Source organism: Eriocheir sinensis, chromosome 16, assembly GCF_024679095.1.
Source record: "Eriocheir sinensis breed Jianghai 21 chromosome 16, ASM2467909v1, whole genome shotgun sequence".
Classification (NCBI taxonomy): domain Eukaryota; kingdom Metazoa; phylum Arthropoda; class Malacostraca; order Decapoda; family Varunidae; genus Eriocheir; species Eriocheir sinensis.
The window spans coordinates 18,318,538-18,339,279 of NC_066524.1; the positions used below are offsets into that span (position 1 = coordinate 18,318,538).

Genomic DNA, 20,742 nt, shown 5'->3' on the forward strand with positions numbered 1-20,742 from the left:
GTATTCTTTTGTGTAAGGGAAGAGAAACGCGAGGTGGCACACAACACACATATTTTCTTTTCCAGTTCTGCTGTCAATGTTATGGCGTTTGTGTGTCTTCCGCGTGCTGGAAAATGTCGTAAGAATTGTATACACTAGCTTTTGTTGAACGGTGTGGTGGGTAGACTATATTCCCAGGTGCTTTTGGTTCACACAACAGATATATCCAAAGGCCGAAGAGAGGATTAAACAGGTTCCTAGAGGCATTGAGGGACTCCATATAGCACGCGACGCACCCTAGCGGAAAAAAAAGGAAATAGAGGAAAGGGAAAAAAACACATGATCTCGCTCGAACGCTTCGCCCCTCACGTTAATCAAGCATTTTCAAAGGCCGAAGAGGAGATTAAACAGGTTCCTAGAGGCATTGTGGGACTCCATAAAGCACGCGACGCACCCTAGTGGAAAAAAAAGGGAAATAGAGGAAAGGTAAAAAACACAAGCCACATGATCTCGCTCGGTCGCTTTCTCCCTCACATCAACTATATTCAAAGGGCCGAAAAGGAGATGAATCGGGTTCTAACAAGTATTTTCATAGATTCACGGTACATAAGAAAGCTCAAACTACCACCAGGGTCAAACAAATACCCCTGGAGTTTTTTTTTTTTTATAGATTCATGCTACAGAAGACAGCTCAAACTACCACCAGGGTCAAATAAGTACCCCTGGAAATGCCCACAACTCCCATGAAAGCCTTGTCAAATATGTGTGCTTCATGGACCTCGCCGACGTTGGTTATCGAACTCGTAAAGACAGAAGGAGAGGGGAATATTTTACACGACTTAACGAGGTGTTTGGGTCCACTGAAGGTCCTTGAGTACTGCAGCAGGAGGAGGAGAAAGAGGAAGAAGAGGAGTAGGAGGAGTGTGATAGGTGAGAGTTCTTGCTTATGAGAGGCAAAGGAGCTCTCTCTCTCTCTCTCTCTCTCTCTCTCTCTCTCTCTCTCTCTCTCTCTCTCTCTCTCTCTCTCATCAAATTCCGTACACGCTTTCTGGATTCTTTCTTGGTCTGGGTCTGGACTAGAAGATCTTTTGTACCCTTTATAGCAGCGAATTCCTCGGTTACTCGGAATTCATATGTAGGAGGGAAAATGTTTGATGCTCGTATTTTGTTTTACAGTAAAGGAATTAGTTCAAGGGCAAAAATAATAGAGAAAATAAAGCCTGCTAATCACTACCTCTATAGAAGACAGTATTGATAAGTGGTGGAATTCGATATCTTTATTCGTATTAAAAGCTATGTCGAGGTTATTGATAGTGATTTGATTTGTTTTTACGCATTTTTCACTTCTTATATTTCCTTTGGTTTATTTTACTGTTATTGAATGTTATATGCATATGTCACGTATTCAAATAAACCAAAGATTCATTTTTTTGGTAGGTGTGCAAACTATAATTCCCCTAAATGTACTAAAACCGAAAAGAAATCAAGTTATACACACACACACACACACACACACACACACACACACACACACACACAATATTTATACCTACTAATGGTGTATAAACAGAGGCAGTAATGTCGTAATATCTCACACACAAAAACCTGTATACTACTTGTCTTCCTTTCCCTTCCTCCCTCCCTCCTGTCTGTGTCTTTCCCTCCTCTCTCCCTACCATCCCTTCTCTCCCTCCTCTGTTTTGGGATGTGGTGGTCCGCCCCGCGCCTTAATTTACGTCCGAACTTGGCAGGTATCCACGTGAAATACTGGGCAAGTTACACGTGAGTTGAGTCTTTTGTTCTGTTGTGACGCTATATGTGAGGAAGGAGAGGAAGGGGGGGAGAGGGAGCTTGATGTGTGGGTGTGGGTGTGAAGGTGAGAGGGCTTGCATAGGGTTGTGGCTAGCGTAGGTAAGTAGAGTTAGTGGGGGTGGGGATGAAGATTAAGTGGGTTAGTGTATGTGTGAAGGAGAGATAGAGTGGGTTGTGGGGGTCGTTGACTTGTTGGTAAGGTAGGTAGGTAGGTAAGGTTAGTTGATGTAGGGAGTTGGGGAGTGAGTATGTGTGTGGGGATGGGTAAGAGAGTGTGAGTAAGTCTGTATGCTTATAGGAGATAGAGAGGAAGGGATTGAGGAATCGCATAGGTAAGATAGGTAGGTGGATAGGGTTCGTGGGTAGATGAGTGTGAGGGAGTGTGGGTAAGTCTAAAAGATATAGAGAGGGGGGGATGAAGGAATCGTATAGGTAGGTAGTGGATAGGGTTAGTGGATAGATGAGTATGAGTGTGAGGGAGTGTGGGTAAGTCTAAGAGATATAGAGAGGAAGGGATAGAGGAATCGCATAGGTAAAGTAGGTAGGTAGGTGGATAGGGTTAGTGGGTAGATGAGTGTGAGGGAGTGTGTTGGTAAGGGGCGGAAGAGCTACAGTGTGTGTGTGGGGGGGGGGGGGGCATAGCTTTCGAGGTGCGTGCAAATATTCAGAAAGTGGTGAAAAGTTTTAAAGGTTATGATCTACCACCACACCTGCGTCTTTTCACCTGCAAAACACCTGTCGCCCACCACTCGCACTCCAACCTTTGCTACTCTCCCTACTCCACCACGGCCAGCAGACAGACACGCGGACAACAGGAGGAATAAGAAATCACCGCTAGCAGACTCGAGGAAACAACGGAATAAGGAAACCAAGGCGAGTAGAAGTAAAGTCGTACAGGTTTTTGCTTCAAGACCGCAGGTAGACAGAGACGTAAGGCGAACCGCGGGAGGGAAACCACCACCGAATGACAGAAATGCGAGGAAAACCAGAGGAAAGAGAAACCAAAGCAGTAGAAACCGAGTGATGTAAGGTAGTTTGTGCTCCACCACCACCGACAGATACAGCCACAAAGAAACCACCAACAATATCCACCCACAAAGAAAACCGGAGGAAAAAGAAACCAAAGGAGTAGAAACCAGTGATACAAGTTAGTTTATGCCGCCCTGCCGCTAACAGACATAACTTAAAGAAAACCCGAAGGAAAGAAACCACAGCTAAAAGACAAACCAAAAGAAAACTGGAGGAAAAAGAAACCAAAGGAGTAGAAACCGAGTGATAGAAGTTAGTTTATGCCGCCCCGCCGCTAATAACAGACATAACTAAAAAGGAAAACTCATAGGAAAAAGAAACCAAGAGGAGTAGAAACCGAGTAATATACAAGTTCTCGTGTGTGTGTGTGTGTGTGTGTATGTGTGTGTGTTTCGCGTCTGTGTTTCGTGTGTTGGCGGACAGGTGGCGACACTTGTAAATAACTCGGTGATGTTAAGTGTTTATGTAGCTACTCCGGGAAGCGACGACGGCAGTTGAATGTAAACGAAGACTTGTGGTTACTGATAAGAACACTCGCATACGTTTTAATTAGGCCAGGCGAGGTGTGTTTGATAAATGTTTGTTGATAATTGTCACGCCTGAGCTGTTCCCCGTTTGTTTATTAGTGTAATTATTAGAGTTATTGTGATGGGGAGTGTGAAAGAGGAGGCAGGTACGGTATATAGCATGGGGATGGCATAATTAGGGAATGGTACGTATGCCCCTGATGTATATATGCCTGTGAGTGTGGGGAAAGGGAGATGGGAAAAAATAAAGTGATGTCAAACTGGAAACAACATAGGCGAAGGAAATAACGAGAAGGATAGAGAAGGAAGGGAAGACAATTGAACGTAGAAGGAAATAACGAGAAGGATAGAGAAGGAAGGGAAGACAATTGAACGCAGAAGGAAATAACGAGAATAGAAAAGAAAGGAAAGGAAATTGATACCAGGGAGATGGGAAAAAATAAAGTGATATCAAACTGGAAACGACATAGGCGAAGGAAATAACGAGAAGGATAGAGAAGGAAGGGAAGAAAATTAAACGTAGGAGAAGGAAGTAACGAGAATGGAGGAGGAGGAGTAGAAGATATATACAGGAGAGGAAAAATAAAAGCGATTTCAAGCTCGAAAATAACATAGGCGAAGGAAATAACGAGAAGAATAGAAAAGAAGGGGTAGAAAATGGGACGTAGGAGAAGTAACGAGAATGGAGGAGGAGGAGTAGAAGATATATACAGGAGAGGAAAAATAAAAGCGATTTCAAGCTGGAAAACAACATTGGCGAAGGAAATAACGAGAAAGATAGAGAATGAACGGTAGAAAATACATATACATACCAAGAGAAGGATATTTTTATCACCAAACTAATTCAGATGTCGAGATCTCCATTAGCTGAGTGAGTTCATATTCAAGTAGGTAGAAACTGTTTTAGGAATAGTGTACTTGAAGAATGGAACGGATTGCGCAGTTATGTAGTTGGTGCAAATACGATTAAAGTTTCAAATAAAGGTTAATTAAATAGTTCCATAGACGGAGACGGCAGATGAATGACTCGATAATTCTTGGAAGCTGGTGTTTGCATGCTGACTGGTTATCTATATAGTATCGTTATCTCCTCTTGCATTTAAACTCGAACCTGCTAAGCGAAGAAACTAAGAAAGAACGAAAGGAAACCCATCTTATCTATCCATGCAGTTAACAAGTCATAGATAAGGAAAGAAAAGATAAAATAAGCCATAAGAGTGTGAAGTACCGGGAGCATGTACGGTAAAGCGGGAAGCAAACAAATAGAGCACCTGGATATACCTTAACGAAGAGAGAGTGAGGCGTCGAGGCGGTAGTAGATGGTATCGGTGTGGAAAGAAATCCTGGTACTGTCCCGAAGAGAAACTCGTGCCTCTAGAAAACGAAAGGAGAGAGGAACAGGAGGAGAAGAGGGAGACATTAGAAGAGAATGCAACAGCAGAAATATTTACCGGGAAGTGTGTGAAATGCGTCGAAAAGCTTATGAAGATGATGTTTAAAGTATTGAATGGTGAAGATTGAAATAGGAAAGTGTTAAAATGACCTTACCGAGAAGTCTGTGTGATACTTAAGATAGTGTGTGTGTGTGTGTGTGTGTGTGTGTGTGTGTGTGTGTGTGTGTGTGTGTGTGTGTGTGTGTGTGACGACTGAAGATGAGGTTTAAAATGTAGAATAGAAAAGAATGGAATAGGAAAATATTAAAAATGACCTTACCAATAATGTGAAGAGTATAGAGCAGATAGACGGATAGAGGAAAGCGTTAGGTAGAGTTAGGGACATCCTCTATAAGTGATCGTGGCCCCAGTGCTTACCTCCGTCACCCCCCCCCCCCCCCACACACACACGTAACACTCGAAACTTGCATTGCCTTCCACATCGATTAGCTTTTGTTTTATTGTGCCTAAATGGAGTGTTTTGTGTTTGCAGGGCGTGGACTGGCGATGGGCGTGGTGATGTGGGCGTGTCGGGGGAGGAGGAGAAAGGCGCGGAACTTGTGGGTGCTTGTGTGGGCGTGGGTCGTGATAGCGGGCGTGTGGTGTCTCTCCCTGATCAATCATATGCGAGTCACCCCCTCCTCGACCCCTCTGTCCCAAGGTGAGAGAGAGAGAGAGAGAGAGAGAGAGAGATTGATTTACGATATATATAATTTGTAATACGCTGCTAAATATTATCATTATTGTATTTCATTGTTATTTATTTGTTATTTTGCCGTTTCAACCTTCATTACTACTACTACTACTACTACTACTACTTCTACTGTAACTATTATCGTATACATACTTGCATACACATTCATTACGTCTCCCAATCTACCTTTTTCTCTCGTAATTAAAATCGAGTAATCTTCTTCCCTATCCCTATTATTATTATCATTATTTATTTTTATTATTATTATTATTTATTTTTCAGGACATAAAGCAGAGAAGAGGAACCTGAAGGATGATACGGACGTGAAAGCGATCGGGCTGCTGGATAACCTTGTGAACGTGAAGGAAACTGTGATTAAAGAGGAGAGGAGCAAGCTGATCCCTGTTATTAAGTCACAGGAAGCCTCGGTGGATTTTTACCCGGAGTTCAAAGAGAAAATACAAAAGCCTTCTGAGAGTAAGAGCCGTAATTATACCGACACAAGTATCACAGCAAGATACGAGAACAGAGAATTGATTACAAAGACTGAGGAAGGAAAACCGGAAAACGACATCGCTAAAGAGGCTTACAAGTTAATTCAAAAAGTAGAAGGAAGACTTGAAAAGGGAGATGGGATTTATAGAAGCGATCTCAAGCTGGAAAACGACATAGGCGAAGAAAATAAAGAGGAGAATGGAGAAGGAAAGGAAAAAGATGACCAGAAGATTCGAGAAAAGACGAAATATGAAGGGAATAACGAAGACAAGAAGAAAGTTGAAGAAAATAACGAAGGAAGAAAACAAGACAACCAGAAAATCCCGGAAAAGACAAAATACGAAGCAAACGAAGACAAACACAGAGAAGGAAAACACAAACACGTCCAGAGAGGTCAAAAAAACACAAACAACGAACGCAAAAAAGAAAACGGGGAAAACAAACGAGAGGAGGACTTGTCTGAAACGGAACTCAAACCGGACCAAGATCAGCCGGTAGATAGTCCAGAAATAGAAGAGAAGGTGACGAGAAAGGGAGAGTCGTTGTGGAACTCGCCTCTTACGTTCAATGGGAGCTACGACGTGAACGAGACCCTGAACGGACGACCAGTAGTGAAGGTGAGATAGATAGATAGAGATAGATAGAGAGAGAGAGAGAGAAAGAGAGAGGTATGTATGCTTCCTCTCTCTTTCTCTCTCTTAACCACTTTCACTACTAACACTTATTTCAAACACACACACACACAAATCAAGCACCATTTCGTAATTTCAACCTCCCCCCCTCAAAAAAAAAAGTCTCATTCACCTTTTTCGAAACCCCCAGACCCGCTTCGAACCGTTAATTGTGTGGAGAATGCGAATTGAGCGGAGTTCAGTTTCGCCTTGGAAGTGGTAGATGGTGGTGGTGGTCGTCGTGTTGAGGTGTTGAGATTGTGGAGAAGGTGGCTAGAAAGTGGTAGTGGAGTGGTGGTGGAGGTGGTTTCAAGTGGTGGTGGTATTAAATGTGGAGGAGGTGCTTTCTAGTGGTGTTGGAGTGGTGATGGGGATGTGGAGGAGGCAGCCCTGTAAATAATAAATAAAAATAATAATAACAATAATAATAAATCAGTCTCGCACTCCCCCAGGTGATGCTCGTCGCCTACCAGCGCAGCGGCTCCTCCTTCACCGGGGAGCTGCTGGCCTCGGGGGGCAGCACCATCTACACCTTCGAGCCACTCTTCCCCTGGCGGCGGCGTCTGGGCCCCTCGGCTGACCCTGCACTGCTGAGGGACGCTGCACGGCTGCTGGGCGACATGCTTGACTGCCGGCCCGAGGTGAGGTGACGATGGTATAGGTCAAGTTAGGTCAGATTGCACTGGGTCAAGTTAGGTCTAGATGGGTTGGGTCACATTAGATTAGGTGGGGTCACATTAGGTTAGGTTGGGTCATGTTAGGTTTGGTTGCATCAACTTATGTCAGGTCAGGTTAGGGTGGCTCTATTTAGGTCAGGTTGGGTTAAGTTACATTAGGTTAGGATGGGTTGTCACATTAGGTCAGGTTTGGCTGGGTTAAGTTAGGTAATTGCTGTCAAAATTAGCATTCTTGTCTGCCTTTGCATATGTAACAGGTAGGGTAATAATGCTTTCGTTTCTGTTCTTCTGTTAGTTTGTGCGTTCTTAAAATATCTCGTACAAGGTTGATATGTAGTCACCAAATACTGATGAGAACATCCCAAGGTGAATATCACAAACTGATCAAGTAATAAAAACTGACCCTGATAGCAAATGACCTAGAGCGACACTATATTTCAGGTCATCCGCAAATGGCAGGAGCACAAGTTCTATTACTTCAGGAAGAAACCCGCAGATGTGAAGGACTTCTGTAAGGACGCTTCCATTCGCATCCTGAAAACCATCCGGGCACGAGCTTCCTTCCTGCTGCCTTGGCTTGCGAAACGGCAGGATGTGAAGGTGGGGAGGACTCGGGGGAGGTAGTATTGAAGGGTTCAGAGAGGTAGTACTGGGGAATGAGGGATAGAGTTGGGAGTTATGCTAGAGATTCAGGAAGAGGCAAAGTTGGGGACTGAAGGGAAGAGCAGAGAAGTGTGCCAGGACTGAGAGGGAGGCAGTGTTGGGGGGATGAGGGAAGGTAGTACTAGGGACTCACAGGGAAACAGTTTTAAGGTATGTTCTGGGGAGTCAGGGGGAGGCAGTGTTGGGGGTTCCAGGAAGGCAGTATTGGGGAGTCTGGAGGGGCTGTGTTAACCTAGTAGCAGCGATGGGCCAAATTTGTGCCATAATATAAACCCCAAAAATGTATGCATGGAATGTATGTATGTATGGAAAGGTAGTACTGAAAGATGCAGGAGGTAGTGTTGGGAATTAAGGGAAAAAGACAGTGGTTGTTGGAGTATGTGGGAGCTGTTATTGCATGGTTCGTTTCTCTTCTCTCTAATCCTTCCCGTCACAGGTCATTCACTTGGTGCGTGACCCTCGAGGGATCCTGAGCTCGGTGAAGCGAGGACAACAGCTCTGGAGTGACAACAACAGAGACATCGCCCTCCAGTGTGCCAATATCAAGGGGGACCTCAGCCTTGAAACACTTGGGCCTCAGAGGTTTGGATCCTTAGGCCATAATTCTACAGTTCAAGCCTTTAATTTAATTGCACGACTGAGTTATCCACCATTATAGGATCCCCCTAAAACCATACATTTCATAGTCATATCTTGTCCTCAGCAATATTTCCTCTGTCACACTTTTGCATTCTCTAAACACCATTTCAGCTTAGTAGTAATTTCTGTCTTCATTCAGGTATAACTAGCAACATTTCCTCCTCCTTCAGGTACCTACGGGTGGAGTACGAGGATCTGGTTGACAAGCAGATGGAGGTGACCAGACTAATGTTTTCCTTCCTGGGGGTGCCGGTGACTCCCTCAGTGGAGGAGTTTGTGAAGGAGCACACCCACCAGGACCCCGACCCCACCCCCGTCCCTCAAAGGTAAAGAGGAGCTGTGCTAGGGAGTGTATCAGCCTTAACCCTTTTGTATGAACTATTTAATTTTCCCAAGTGGGTTATTCAAAGATTTATGAATGTACATGGGTTTGTATTGTATGTAACTTATATAAGCTAAAATAAATTGGAAGTGTAGGCTACATGAACATTTTTACATAGAAGCATCTTTGAACTTTGAGCTCTGCTTCTGTAGGAAAGGGAACAATATCAAGAGTTTTTATTTATCACTCAAACATGAAATAAAAATTACACAGATTTGCTAACCTATTGCTGTCCACAGGTACCTCAACACCTACCGGGACTCAGGGTATCGCCACGACCACTGGAGGAACGAGCTGGACGGCCTGGAGGTGCAGCACATCCAGACCGTCTGCAGGGAGGTCATGAACCTCCTCCACTACCCCTTTGTGTCTCCCTCCTGATCAGTTTGATAGAATTTTTTTTTTTTTTAAATTATTTTTCAGTTGTCTACATAAATCTAGTTTTATTTATAAGGATAACAAATGGTTGGGCACAGGGCTCTTATGGCTGAGTATTTTCATCAGTTGTACATGGCTAACCCTCTGAGCAGGCAGCTTCCAGCTGCTGGGTTATGAATAGTGGATGCTGATCCATTCCTTAACAAAAGCCCTCCCTCTTTTGATGAGATAGGGATGTGGCAAGGTTGAGGGGTGGAAAGGCACCTGATATCTGTAACTTCAGACTGGAGGTGAGGCTATGGTCCTTCGTTTGCATGTCTGATACTGCCATTCCTCCTGACTGGAAGGGAAAAGGGACTGTTAGGACTGCAATAATCAATCAATCAGTCGATCTATTACCTGCAGACTGTCAGCATCAGCTCCAGCTTTTGGCATGTGGAATGCTGCTCAGAAGCCAACACTGCTCACCAGGTTGTTTCTGTAAGAGACAACCCTGAATGGAGGATGCCGAGGGGATTCCCACAGAGTTCTTGGCTTGAGCATGTCGATAGATCCTGCCGTGAGGCACTTTGGATAGGAAGGAGACTTGCCCGGAGCAACCCTAAGGTTTGGTGTTGTAGGGTGAGCAAGGCGACACACCCCCTGGTGTATGCCCCCATTAACCCTCATTACCTGAGGGATCTCTGTTAAGTCCAAGCAGCCCCCTTCCCATCCTAAGTTCCTCATGACAGTATAATTCAAACTGCTCATGCCACAAACTCTATGAGTGTCCCCTTGGCCTCCTTCACTCAGGATTTTCTCTTCAGAAACAACCCGGCAAGCTGGGTTATACCTGCGCTGAAGAATAAAGAATGTCTTCAAAGTTGCTTGTCCTCAGTCTTGCAATATGGACACTAAAGAGGCAAATTGATGCCTTTGGTAAAATGTGTATGCAGAATCATGCATGGGATGTCATTGCATGGCTGTGTGAACTAATGAAAGCTCACTCCTTTTGTACAGTGGCTTCATGACAGCTTCCCTCCAGTCTTCAGGCAAGTTACTTGCTTCCACACTAAATTACATATCCTAACACACACCACCTTTTTTTCACAAATGCCTTGCTCATTATGAAAAAGTGAATATTTTTTTAAATAAAAGTTAATACCCTGTCACTAGTTTTACTTAAGATCTTTGAGACAAATAAGTGAACCCTAGCCCACTTTCACAAACAACTACACACAAAAAACTCCTGTAACTCACCAACTATCATCTCAGGCCATCAACAAGTCTTGCAGCTTGAAGTTCCAGGTAAGTCACTTGCAGATAGGAAGCTAAGTGACATGAGTGGACTTGACAAGCAGGGCTGAGATGAACTGCAGCAGTCTGTCCTGGTCACCAAGATGGACCTGCCACCCACAGACTCCCACACGACCTGGAAAAACAAAATTCCTTGTAATTTTACAACTCTAAAAAGAAATTGTTGAGATAAAGGAATCTAGATTGATGATGAAATATCTCAACATAGGAGCAAAACTACAAACACACTGCAATCGATACAATACATCATACTTGTCAACAATAAAATAAGCTATCAATAAAGCAAGCCAATAAAAAAAAATAGAAGCTTAGAGATGAAATAATTCAAATAAACCAATGAAATCAATACAATAACTCGTGCTCGCCACGAACCATGCCGCCCTGAAGTCCTTGAGCACCAAGTGGTGGTTGCCTGGCCCTCCCTGCACACTCTCCTGTTCTCCCACAGCCCTTGCTCATTAAACCTCCCAGCCACCACGCAAAGAATCACTCCTGCAATAAAGTAGTCTGTCATAACACTAATATTAGTTTACAGATACAAGATAATAAGAATACAAGCGAACATTTAACTGATGAGTGAAGTAATGGTTGAAAGAGGGAATTATTGAGGGGAAAAATAGGGAACAAGCACTAACATACAAGATAATAAATATAAACATCCAAATAACTGCTGAATGGGAGGAACTATCATAACCATATTGTCTTAATGATTATAATAAAAAATCAGATCAAAATTTTAGGAACACAAACCACTTAGCTATACAGAAATGAACTGCTTATTAGAAAACTGATCTAAATTAAGGAAAACCTAAATCACTTAACATTATAGTGATGGAAGTAAGGACTGGCCACAACTATAATAACTGCCTTGATCATAAAAATTACCACTTATCAGAACTAAACTAAGGAACAAATAAACCACTTAACTAAGCAAAAAAAAAAAATGGAAGTAGGGACCAGTCAGAACTATTAGAATTACATATCTTCAATGATTATAACACATCATTACAACATTAAAACTAAACTAAGGAACAAATAAACCACTTAGCTGTATAAAGATGAATATATGGACCAGACTCTATGTTTCCTGAAGCCATAAAGCCCACAGATCACAATACAGCAGCTCCTTAGACGGTCCTGAGTACTCCTTCCCCCTCTGCCCGCTTGCTGGTAACTGAGCTTCACTGTCTTGGACTCTTCAGGCTTCACCGCTTCACTGACTCACACGAAGCACTCACTACTGGTTTTATGGTGCTTAAGGTATTGTTAGTTAATGATCGAACCTGCTGCTTTGAGAACTTTGCCATAATAAGTCAGGAAGTCAAATAATTCATGTTTGAGAGAGAAATTCATTAGTTACGTTTGGTGAGTGAATAAATGCTATGTATATTACTACTTGCTGCTTCACCCCCCTGCACCCCTTCCCACCCTCCCTGCACCCCCTTAATCAATCTCTACACCCCTTGGCATTCTCCCTACACCCCTTACCCACCTGTACACCCCCTTAATTTTATAACCTAAAAGGCAAGTCTCCAAACACATTCAGCATTATGACCAATGACAAGTTTCACCTTTGTGGTTAACTTCTAATATTTTCCATCAGTCTTCATTAGATTTTCTTTCCCAAATTATCATGGTTTTTAATCCTAGAATAAACTTTGCATAAAAATCAAACAAACTAATGAAGGAGATTTGAAAGTATGTGCTTCAGTTTCCCATTTAATATACAGTATGGCATTCACTTGTCAAATTCTTATATGTAATAAAAACAATCAAAATAAAGTAAGGTTGACAAATTTAACTCCTATACCTGGGGTGTGCAGCGGTCGTGGCTACACTCCAGCTTCTCTGCTCTGTGCTGAGAGGGAAGAGTGGGTGCTGAGTGCTGGACAGGCTGACAATGGCTATTAGAGTCATCTTAGCTCAATGAATGAGCCCGGACACCTTACAGGTCACCACCATTAATTAAATGCATTCAACTTTAAAAGCTTCCATTCTTGTGTGTTTGCAGGAAGGAGGAGGTGGCGGGGCTTATCTATCAAGTTAACCGATGACTTTCTTTTTTAAATGGGCAGCAATCTCTGCCAAGTAAGAGTAGGTAGCTTACCCTCACAGGGGAAGCAGCCAAGTAGACACACTGAGCCTTAGAAGCAGATGATGTTTTCAGTTTTCCTCTCAAGCACCACTTTGAGCACAGACTGTTCTTCCCTCTCTATGTCTTCATTAACTGACAATTTGCTTCCAACCCAAACACTGTTTCAGGTGAAGGTGTGGCATTGGATAAACTCTGATAATGTAGCTAATTAATGGCCATTAAATTCCTAATTATGGAAGTAAAGTAATCTACATGTAATAGTTAATTCATACCGAGTGTGAACAGCTTACAATTATTTTGTCTTTGTAAGTTACCTGATATTTATAGTACACTACAGTAAGTTGCTAAAGTTCCATTGTTAATATTCAGTTAATTCTAACCAATGCTAGTTGGGAGACCTCTTTAGTGAGCTTGTACTTAGTGCAGTATGCAAGACAATGCTGTGTGGTATTAGTCCTTTGGTGAGTCTGTTCTTCCTGTCCCTGCGTGGGTCAGCCAGGGGCCTCCAGGCACCCTGGCCAGGCAGCCAACAGCCAGCTCATGATGCAGCTTTATGTTATTTAACAACTAATTCCTTGTAATTATAATGGGGAAGCTATTCATTACAAAAATAATGGTCTGGTGCCTGTGATTGTAATCATGGAAGTTTGACAGGCAAGTTTGGTGTAAATATGTAAACCAATAAGTGGACAGAATAACCTGCTTCAGGTGAAAACATCACCTGAGGATTTACAAAGCTCAAGTAAGAGAAATCATTAAAAGAAAATAACTCATAACAATAACAACAATACAGTACATCATAATATTTCTAAATCACACAAGATGAAGCTACATTTACAGCCAACATAAGTCATATAACAACATGATTAAAAGTTTGTAACTTGTTCTAGATTAATGGTAAAATTCCCTCATAACTCCCTAGCATTAACTTGGAACCTATGGTACGCACTCTCTTAATCTGGTAAGTTGTATTTTCAGTACGACAAACAGCGCTGGCATTCCCACCGCCCAGGCGCCGCGGCTGCCCCCGGCACCGTCACCCGGGGCCAGCCACGGGCCAGCAGGAGCAGTGGTGGTCTGAGCTCCTCCAATAGTGTGTGAATATCACCATCAACAGAGAACACCAACTGAGGGTAACTAATTATCATATCAATGAAGTATGTATCTTACACATGGTGGATGAAGGGCCAGAGGCAGCGTCATCAGCGGCCAACAATTATGGTGGCAGGTCCCCGAGGAGCCCTTGCTGCTGTAGCTGGGCACGCACCAAGGCATTCTCATTTTTCAAAGCAGCATTCTCGTTTTTAAGCACTTCCAGCTCCTGCTTCAAGAGATTATAGTCCATCTCCCGCCGCTGTGTTTCCTTTATCCTCTCTGTGAGCTGATCGTTGTGGTTTCTGAGTTCAGTGATGTAGTCGCACGCCTTGGCAAGGATCCCGCCTTTACTCTGACACCAGAAAACACCATCAGTAGGAATGAGGACTAGATGATAACTTAATTGATGGTAAACAGCCATCTGGAAAATTTAGCTTAATTCTTATATTACTAGACAGCACTTAACAGATGCTCCTCGACGTACGAAGGGGATACGTTCCAATAAACCCACCACGAGTTGAATCGATCACAGTCCACACCGAATGAATATCATGTTTAAGGTAGGCCCACTCTACCTTACTGCCAAAACTATTACTGTAGCCTACAGTTTGGCAAAATGCTCTGACACAAAGCCTACTTAATAATAAATTATTGAAAAAGAATGGTTGTAAGAGCACTCATATCAACTGGAGGTGCAGGTTCTGCCAAGTATGCAGTGCTATCATGCCATCATCATGTTGAAAAATCGTAATTCGAAGAATCGTCAACAGAGGAGCAACTGTATATACTGTTCACTGATAAACCTTAAAGACCCATGAAATCATAATCAAGGAGGAGCAAACACAAGGGAGGATGTACTACAGGTGCCGTTCACCTCACGATGATGAATTGTATTTGCTCAGCCAATGGCTCCAGTCCTTTCTTTTCCACTAAACAAGCCTCCAATGGCTCAAGTCCCTCTTTTTCAATGCCTTGCCTAATCCTCAAGGCATAAGCTGTGTGGCGATTCCCCTGATTTCCTTGAGTTTTCCAGCAAACACTTGTCAGTATGGTTGGTGGAAGATAGCAAGACCTATCTGTCATGTCACAAGATGCTGAACTTGATTTAAAATGTTATTTCCTTTTCAATTTTCCTTCATGTAGCAAGTTTTGTCACTTTTTTAATTTCCCAGAGAAATTTCTTCAAGAGGATTTTTCTCTGCTCGGTATCAGGGTTCTAATGTGAAGAAAGCTCATAAATTATCATTTTTCTACAGATAGATTTGTCATTCAAGAATGTTGCAGTGGGGTGACACAGCAAAGGGTGTAACTCACAGCCAGACAGGTAAAGCCACTGCCTTGTACTGACTGATAAAAGTTCCATGTGCTGTTCAGCCTTAAACAGTTGCACTTTACTTTTTCAAGTAAAATATGCTAAGTATACTACACTTGGGTAATGATAAACCACTCAGTTATAGATTAAAAAGAAGGAACAGCTAAATATCAAAATTAAAAAGAAACTACCCACAACAGACATAAATGCTATCCATTACCTGTGAATTCTTGGTGTGAGCCTCGGGACAGTCGGGGATGATCTTGGCAAGGCGGTAGATCCAGGTGTTTATCTTGTCCCTCCGTCTCCGCTCTACCTCATTGTGCGTGACCCTCCGCTTCTCCTCCCTCGTGGACCCAGTTAGCCGAGGGCTTATAACGCTCTCAGAGGCCCGCGGGGCAAGATTCCTCGGGGTGGTGGTGGTGAGGACATCACTTATCACATAAAATTGACCTGTTGGTGTGGCCAAAGAAAAAGGATGCTGCACTCTACTGTACTGTACTGCAGCAGAATGTGGAGGGATGGAATATAATTTCAAATGCTTCATCATTTTCTTACAAATAATCTGGAACACATGTTTTGAATGGTCTGATAATCTACGTAATTCTGTGTAAGTCTCTCTCTCCCTTACCATCACTAGAGACGTCGCCTTGTGTTATAAGTGCCAGTCTGGTTTCTGGTGATTCAGCGGGTGAGCCGTTGGCCTGGGGGCTGGCCAGGAGGCTGGTGACCGTGCCTGGCACAGTGCCCTGAGGAAGGCCATCCACCCCTCCATCAGGAGTAAACTGCACCACCCTATAAGCCAGTGTACCTGAAGGGGAAATAAATTTAAGTTATGGGATTACTCAGCTGTGAGACAGACAATTAAGTAACTAAGTGTGTAACATACAATACAGGTACGCTGAGATGGTTTGGACATGTGATGAGAATGAAGGAGAATGAATTTGTGAAGAGAATATATGAGGGAAGGATTGAGGGGAAAACCACCTGGAAAGTAGATCATTGTGGTGAGTATTGGAGGAGGAGAGTTAGAAGAAGCAGGATTGAGTGTGCTGAGAGAGAGTGCCAGAACAGGGAGAGATGGAGACACTTTTGCCACAGCCAAGCCCTGGAGAGAAGTTCACATGAGGGAGCAGGATGTCAGAGATATGGATAGATAGATACGTAGACAGGAAGTCTAATGCAGCATTTTTCTGTCTGATATTTTCTAATCCATGGAGTGCAAGTGACAGCTAAGGCTGAGTCAGTTTTAAACAAATCCCACAAAAGTTCCTCCCACAGTAGGCGTACACTAACCCCAGCAGCATGTAAGGGAACCCCTCACCTCCTTATCTCACTATGGCCCCTGACCTTGATAGACTGTACTCATGTGTGACAGAAGGGAATCATTATCACCTCGCGTCCTGTCTCCACTTCCTTCCTGCACTCATTGTGTAGCCAAGCATAAAATTATATTTTCCTCACTGTTTTACAACTGACATGTATATATCTTATAATCCTGTATATATAATATGTATTGCTGCTTTATCTAAATAAAGCTACAAATTACATTTACTACAAAAATTGGTAGATCTATAATAAACAGATTGTGTCATAATGCAAACATAACCACACCCCCATCACAAAACACTTTCCAAGCAGAATACCGTAAACACCAAACCTACTACAGGTATCCCCACAAAGTGGTTGGGTCATGTTTATGGAAAAGCAATCATGAAGGGTTAGGATCATAATTTATAATAAATTTGAGGTTTAATGAATAGGGATGCATTTTTTGACTTGTATATCATGACATGTTTTATTAACAATGTTTTATGGACTGCACTATATCTAAATCATTATCAAAGCAAATATAAACACATATCTCCTGAACTGTTGCATTAATAAATACAAAATAACGTAAACAGAGACTTAACTTATCATAAAAGCGAGCCAGATGGATCATAAAGAGAGCAAAGGTAATTAAAGAATGACAACTGTAAGAGCAAAATATCATAAAATGAAATGATGCAAAGTGGGGGAGGCCATAATAAAAAAATTGTACTTAAATACTCATTAAAACTAATTATTTCTTGAAATTTCAAAGGACACAAACAGTCATTTGGTACATTTATGGTAAATGATGAAAAAGATGGTCTTGGGGTGCACCAAACATACCTGAATGTTCACTCTCAGTGCGCAGAGCAAAGCCGGGAGCAAGGATGGGTGAGGCAGAGTCCCTCACAGCCGCGTCGTCCAGGGCGAGGCGCTGCGCCAGGGACACCTTGTCGTCCTCACACTCACAGTCCTTGTCCCCACTGAGGGCAGAAAGAGGCCTTGTGATTAATTCTGAAGTTGACCAAATCTTGACACAATCATATGAAGTTAATTGAGTCAGGCATTATTTTACTAACCAGTGCTAGATGAATAAGGCTAATGTTGTGTTGTTATATACAATGCAGCTTGGCAAAATTGGTAATAGTAACCCAACATCGCTCAATGAACTAAAAACTATTCAAAGAGAATCGCACTTATCCTAACAAAACGTAACCTATCAACACATACATAACCATGGTAAATTGGATGTCCATTACCACTGTGTCCCAGGGTAATGTTTTATTTACCGCCACAGGTTTAAGGGCCAATGTGACAGAGATGAGCACTGAGGCCATGCAAATCTATAGCACATGTTCCTCACATACCTTACTAACTCCACTGCCAGTAACAACAAGGCCGCAGCACGAAGAGTATCAGACATATTCAACGTAAACTACAAAACATAACACATCTATCCAAGCTAAATCTAACCTAAACCTGACCTAACTAAAACTAACCTAACCTATCCTAACAAAATCTAACAACCGGATCTAACTTAACAGAATCTAACCAAACACCTCTCCACCCAAAATTGACCTATCTTTCGGCCACTCCTCTTGACTCTTTTGCAGGAGCAGTGGGCTTTTTTTTTCAATAGTTTCCTTTTTTTTGCCCTTGAACTGTTTCCTCTACTGTAAAAAAAAAAAAAATGTAACCTAACCTGACCAAAGTAAACCAAATCTAACCTAACCCGCCCCCTTCCCCCTCACTCACAAACATTTAACACAATCATTTTCACCTTTCCTTAATTTCCCAGAAGCTATTAAGTTACGCCTCCATGGTCTAGTGGTCATGCCTGGCTACTACTCCGCGGGCCGAGGTTCGAATCCCAGCCCGGGAAGTCGGCGTGCAGCTCACCCAGCCTTTCATCCTCCCTTTCTGATTGATCGATAAATGGGTACCTGGGGAAACCTGGGGAAGGTAAACTATGGTAACCCCGGATATCGCATATGTAAATCTATCTACCTAACACATCTATCCAAGCTAAATCTAACCTAACCAGACCTAACCTAACCTAACCTCTCCTAACAAAATCTAACGTAACGGAATCTAACCAAACGTAACCTATTCAAACCAAACGTAACCTAACCTGACCTAAGTAAATTAAATCTAACCTAACCAGACCTAACTAAAACTAACCTATCCTAACAAAATCTAACATAACGGAATCTAACTTAACCTAACCTATTCAAACCAAATGTAATGCCTGGCTATGGTAACTAGTATCGTAACCCCGGCTATTGCCTATGTAAATCCATCTATATATCTACCTATCTATCTCTACCTCTCGAGCCATATCTATCTGTCTATGTGTCTACCAACCTACATATATTTGCTCAAATTTTGGGTAACTAGTTCCTACCAACCACAGGCTTAAAGAGCCGATGGAACAGAGATTAGCATGCACACAGGCAAAGCTATAGTATTACACCCAGGCCGACAGAACAGAGATTAGCACGCACCCATGCAAAGCTATAGTATTACACCCAGGCCGACGGAACAGATTAGCACGCGCACACAAAAATCTATAGTATTACACCCAGGCCGACGGAACAGAGATTAGCGCACACGAAAAGCTATAGTATTACACCCGGGCCGACGGAACAGAGATTAGCGCGCACGAAAAGCTATAGTATTACACCCGGGCCGACGGAACAGAGATTAGCGAGCACCCACGCAAAGCTATAGTATTACACCCAGGCCGTCAGAACAGATTATCGCGCACACACAAAAATCTATAGTATTACACCCAGGCCAACGGAACAGATTAGCACGCACGAAAAGCTATAGTATTACACCCACCGAGCTTTATATTGAGTTACTGCACTGTATTCAGACGCCAAAACACACATAATTTTAAGTATTAACCTCACGCGAGACGGCTACCATAAAAGTAACATTAACCTAACTAACTTCATATGGCTTTGGGTGTTAAGGTTTAGTTTTGCAATTAGGGTGCACACACACACACACATACGCACACACACACACAAACTTACATATGGGAAGTATAGGGTTCTCTCTCTAACACACACACACACACACATACATACTTACACACACACATACACACAAACACACATACACACAAACTTACATATGGAAAGTATAGGGTTCTCTCTCTCTCTCTCTCTCTCTCTCTCTCTCTCTCTCTCTCTCTCACACACACACACATACTTACACACTCACATACACAGAGGTACACACAAACACACATACACACCTGTAGGCCCCTCACACACCCACATATACACGCACACACGCACACATACTTACACACACACCTGCCCCACACTTACACACCTCCCTCAGCTCCCCCCCGGCACACACCTGCTGTCGAGGGCTGTCTCTATCATGTCCATGGGGGAGGAGGAGGTCATATGGGCCGCGGCGAGGTCACGTGATGGGTCATGTGAGGAGGTCAGAACGAGTATGAAGGGACAGATGGGAGACCTCTTTCTTCACTGCCCTTAACACACCTCTATCACCTCCCTCAGACACACTATTTAAGAGGGAAAGTGAGGGTCAGGATAAGATGGGACAGGTAAATGGGGTGGTAATTAAGGAGGTGATGCCGTTTTTCCAATATCACGAGTTTTTAATGGACATGCTCAGTTTCATTTAATACACCTCTACTATCACTCACAGGTAGATTAATTAGTAGGGAAAGTGAGCTTGGGGAATACAGAGGAGCAGGTAAATTGGACAGGTAAACGGGATGGTAATTATAAGGAAGTACACCGTTTTCCAATATCACGAGTTTAAAATGGACATGCTCAGTTTCATTTAATACACCTTTACTATCACTCACAGGTAGATTAATTAGTAGGGAAAGTGAGCTTGGGGATACAGAGGAACGTACAGGTAAATGGGACAGGTAATTTGAGAGGGGTGGAGATGGGACAAGTTCACAACCCTCAATACACCTTTATCACCTCTCTCCCGCACACTATTTAGGAGGAAAAGTGGGTCTGGGAATAAGATGGGACAGGTAAGTGGACAGGTAAATGGACAGGTGATGCCGTTTTCCAATAATAAGAGAGAAAAAGTGAGACGGGAAGAGATGGTTGGCCCGGGTGTAAGGGTAGAGGAATTCTGTCTCTTTGGCCTCTCTAGATAGCTGTTGATTTATTTAAGTGAATATAATGCGTAGATGCACAGAATATATATATAGTTTTAAAAGTCCTTAGCAGATAACATGTCTCAAGT

General features: G+C 42.8%; 2 protein-coding genes across 3 annotated transcripts; one reads left to right on the top strand and one right to left on the bottom strand.

The window, feature by feature from the left end:
* The first annotated feature begins 6,905 nt into the window (after window positions 1–6,905).
* Window positions 6,906–9,404, top strand: LOC126999477 (carbohydrate sulfotransferase 3-like). The gene is made up of 6 exons (XM_050862103.1): window positions 6,906–6,943; window positions 7,093–7,281; window positions 7,759–7,917; window positions 8,417–8,562; window positions 8,790–8,945; window positions 9,241–9,404. The coding sequence occupies exons 2-6, from the start codon at window positions 7,096–7,098 to the stop codon at window positions 9,380–9,382; spliced, it is 789 nt and encodes a 262-aa protein (XP_050718060.1). The 5' UTR covers window positions 6,906–6,943; window positions 7,093–7,095; the 3' UTR covers window positions 9,383–9,404.
* A 2,977-nt stretch (window positions 9,405–12,381) lies between these two features.
* Window positions 12,382–20,618, bottom strand: LOC126999478 (upstream stimulatory factor 2-like). 2 transcript variants are annotated; one of them, XM_050862105.1, is made up of 6 exons: window positions 20,396–20,618; window positions 19,864–20,035; window positions 17,335–17,474; window positions 15,809–15,988; window positions 15,398–15,630; window positions 12,382–14,217 (listed from the first exon to the last, which is right to left on the bottom strand). In XM_050862105.1, exons 2-6 carry the CDS (start codon window positions 19,911–19,913, stop codon window positions 13,987–13,989), a joined length of 834 nt encoding a protein of 277 aa, XP_050718062.1. In that variant the 5' UTR covers window positions 19,914–20,035; window positions 20,396–20,618; the 3' UTR covers window positions 12,382–13,986. The 2 variants fall into 2 exon arrangements, with proteins under 2 accessions (XP_050718062.1, XP_050718061.1); XM_050862104.1 differs by lacking the exon at window positions 20,396–20,618 and adding an exon at window positions 20,180–20,351.
* Window positions 20,619–20,742: the final 124 nt, after the last annotated feature.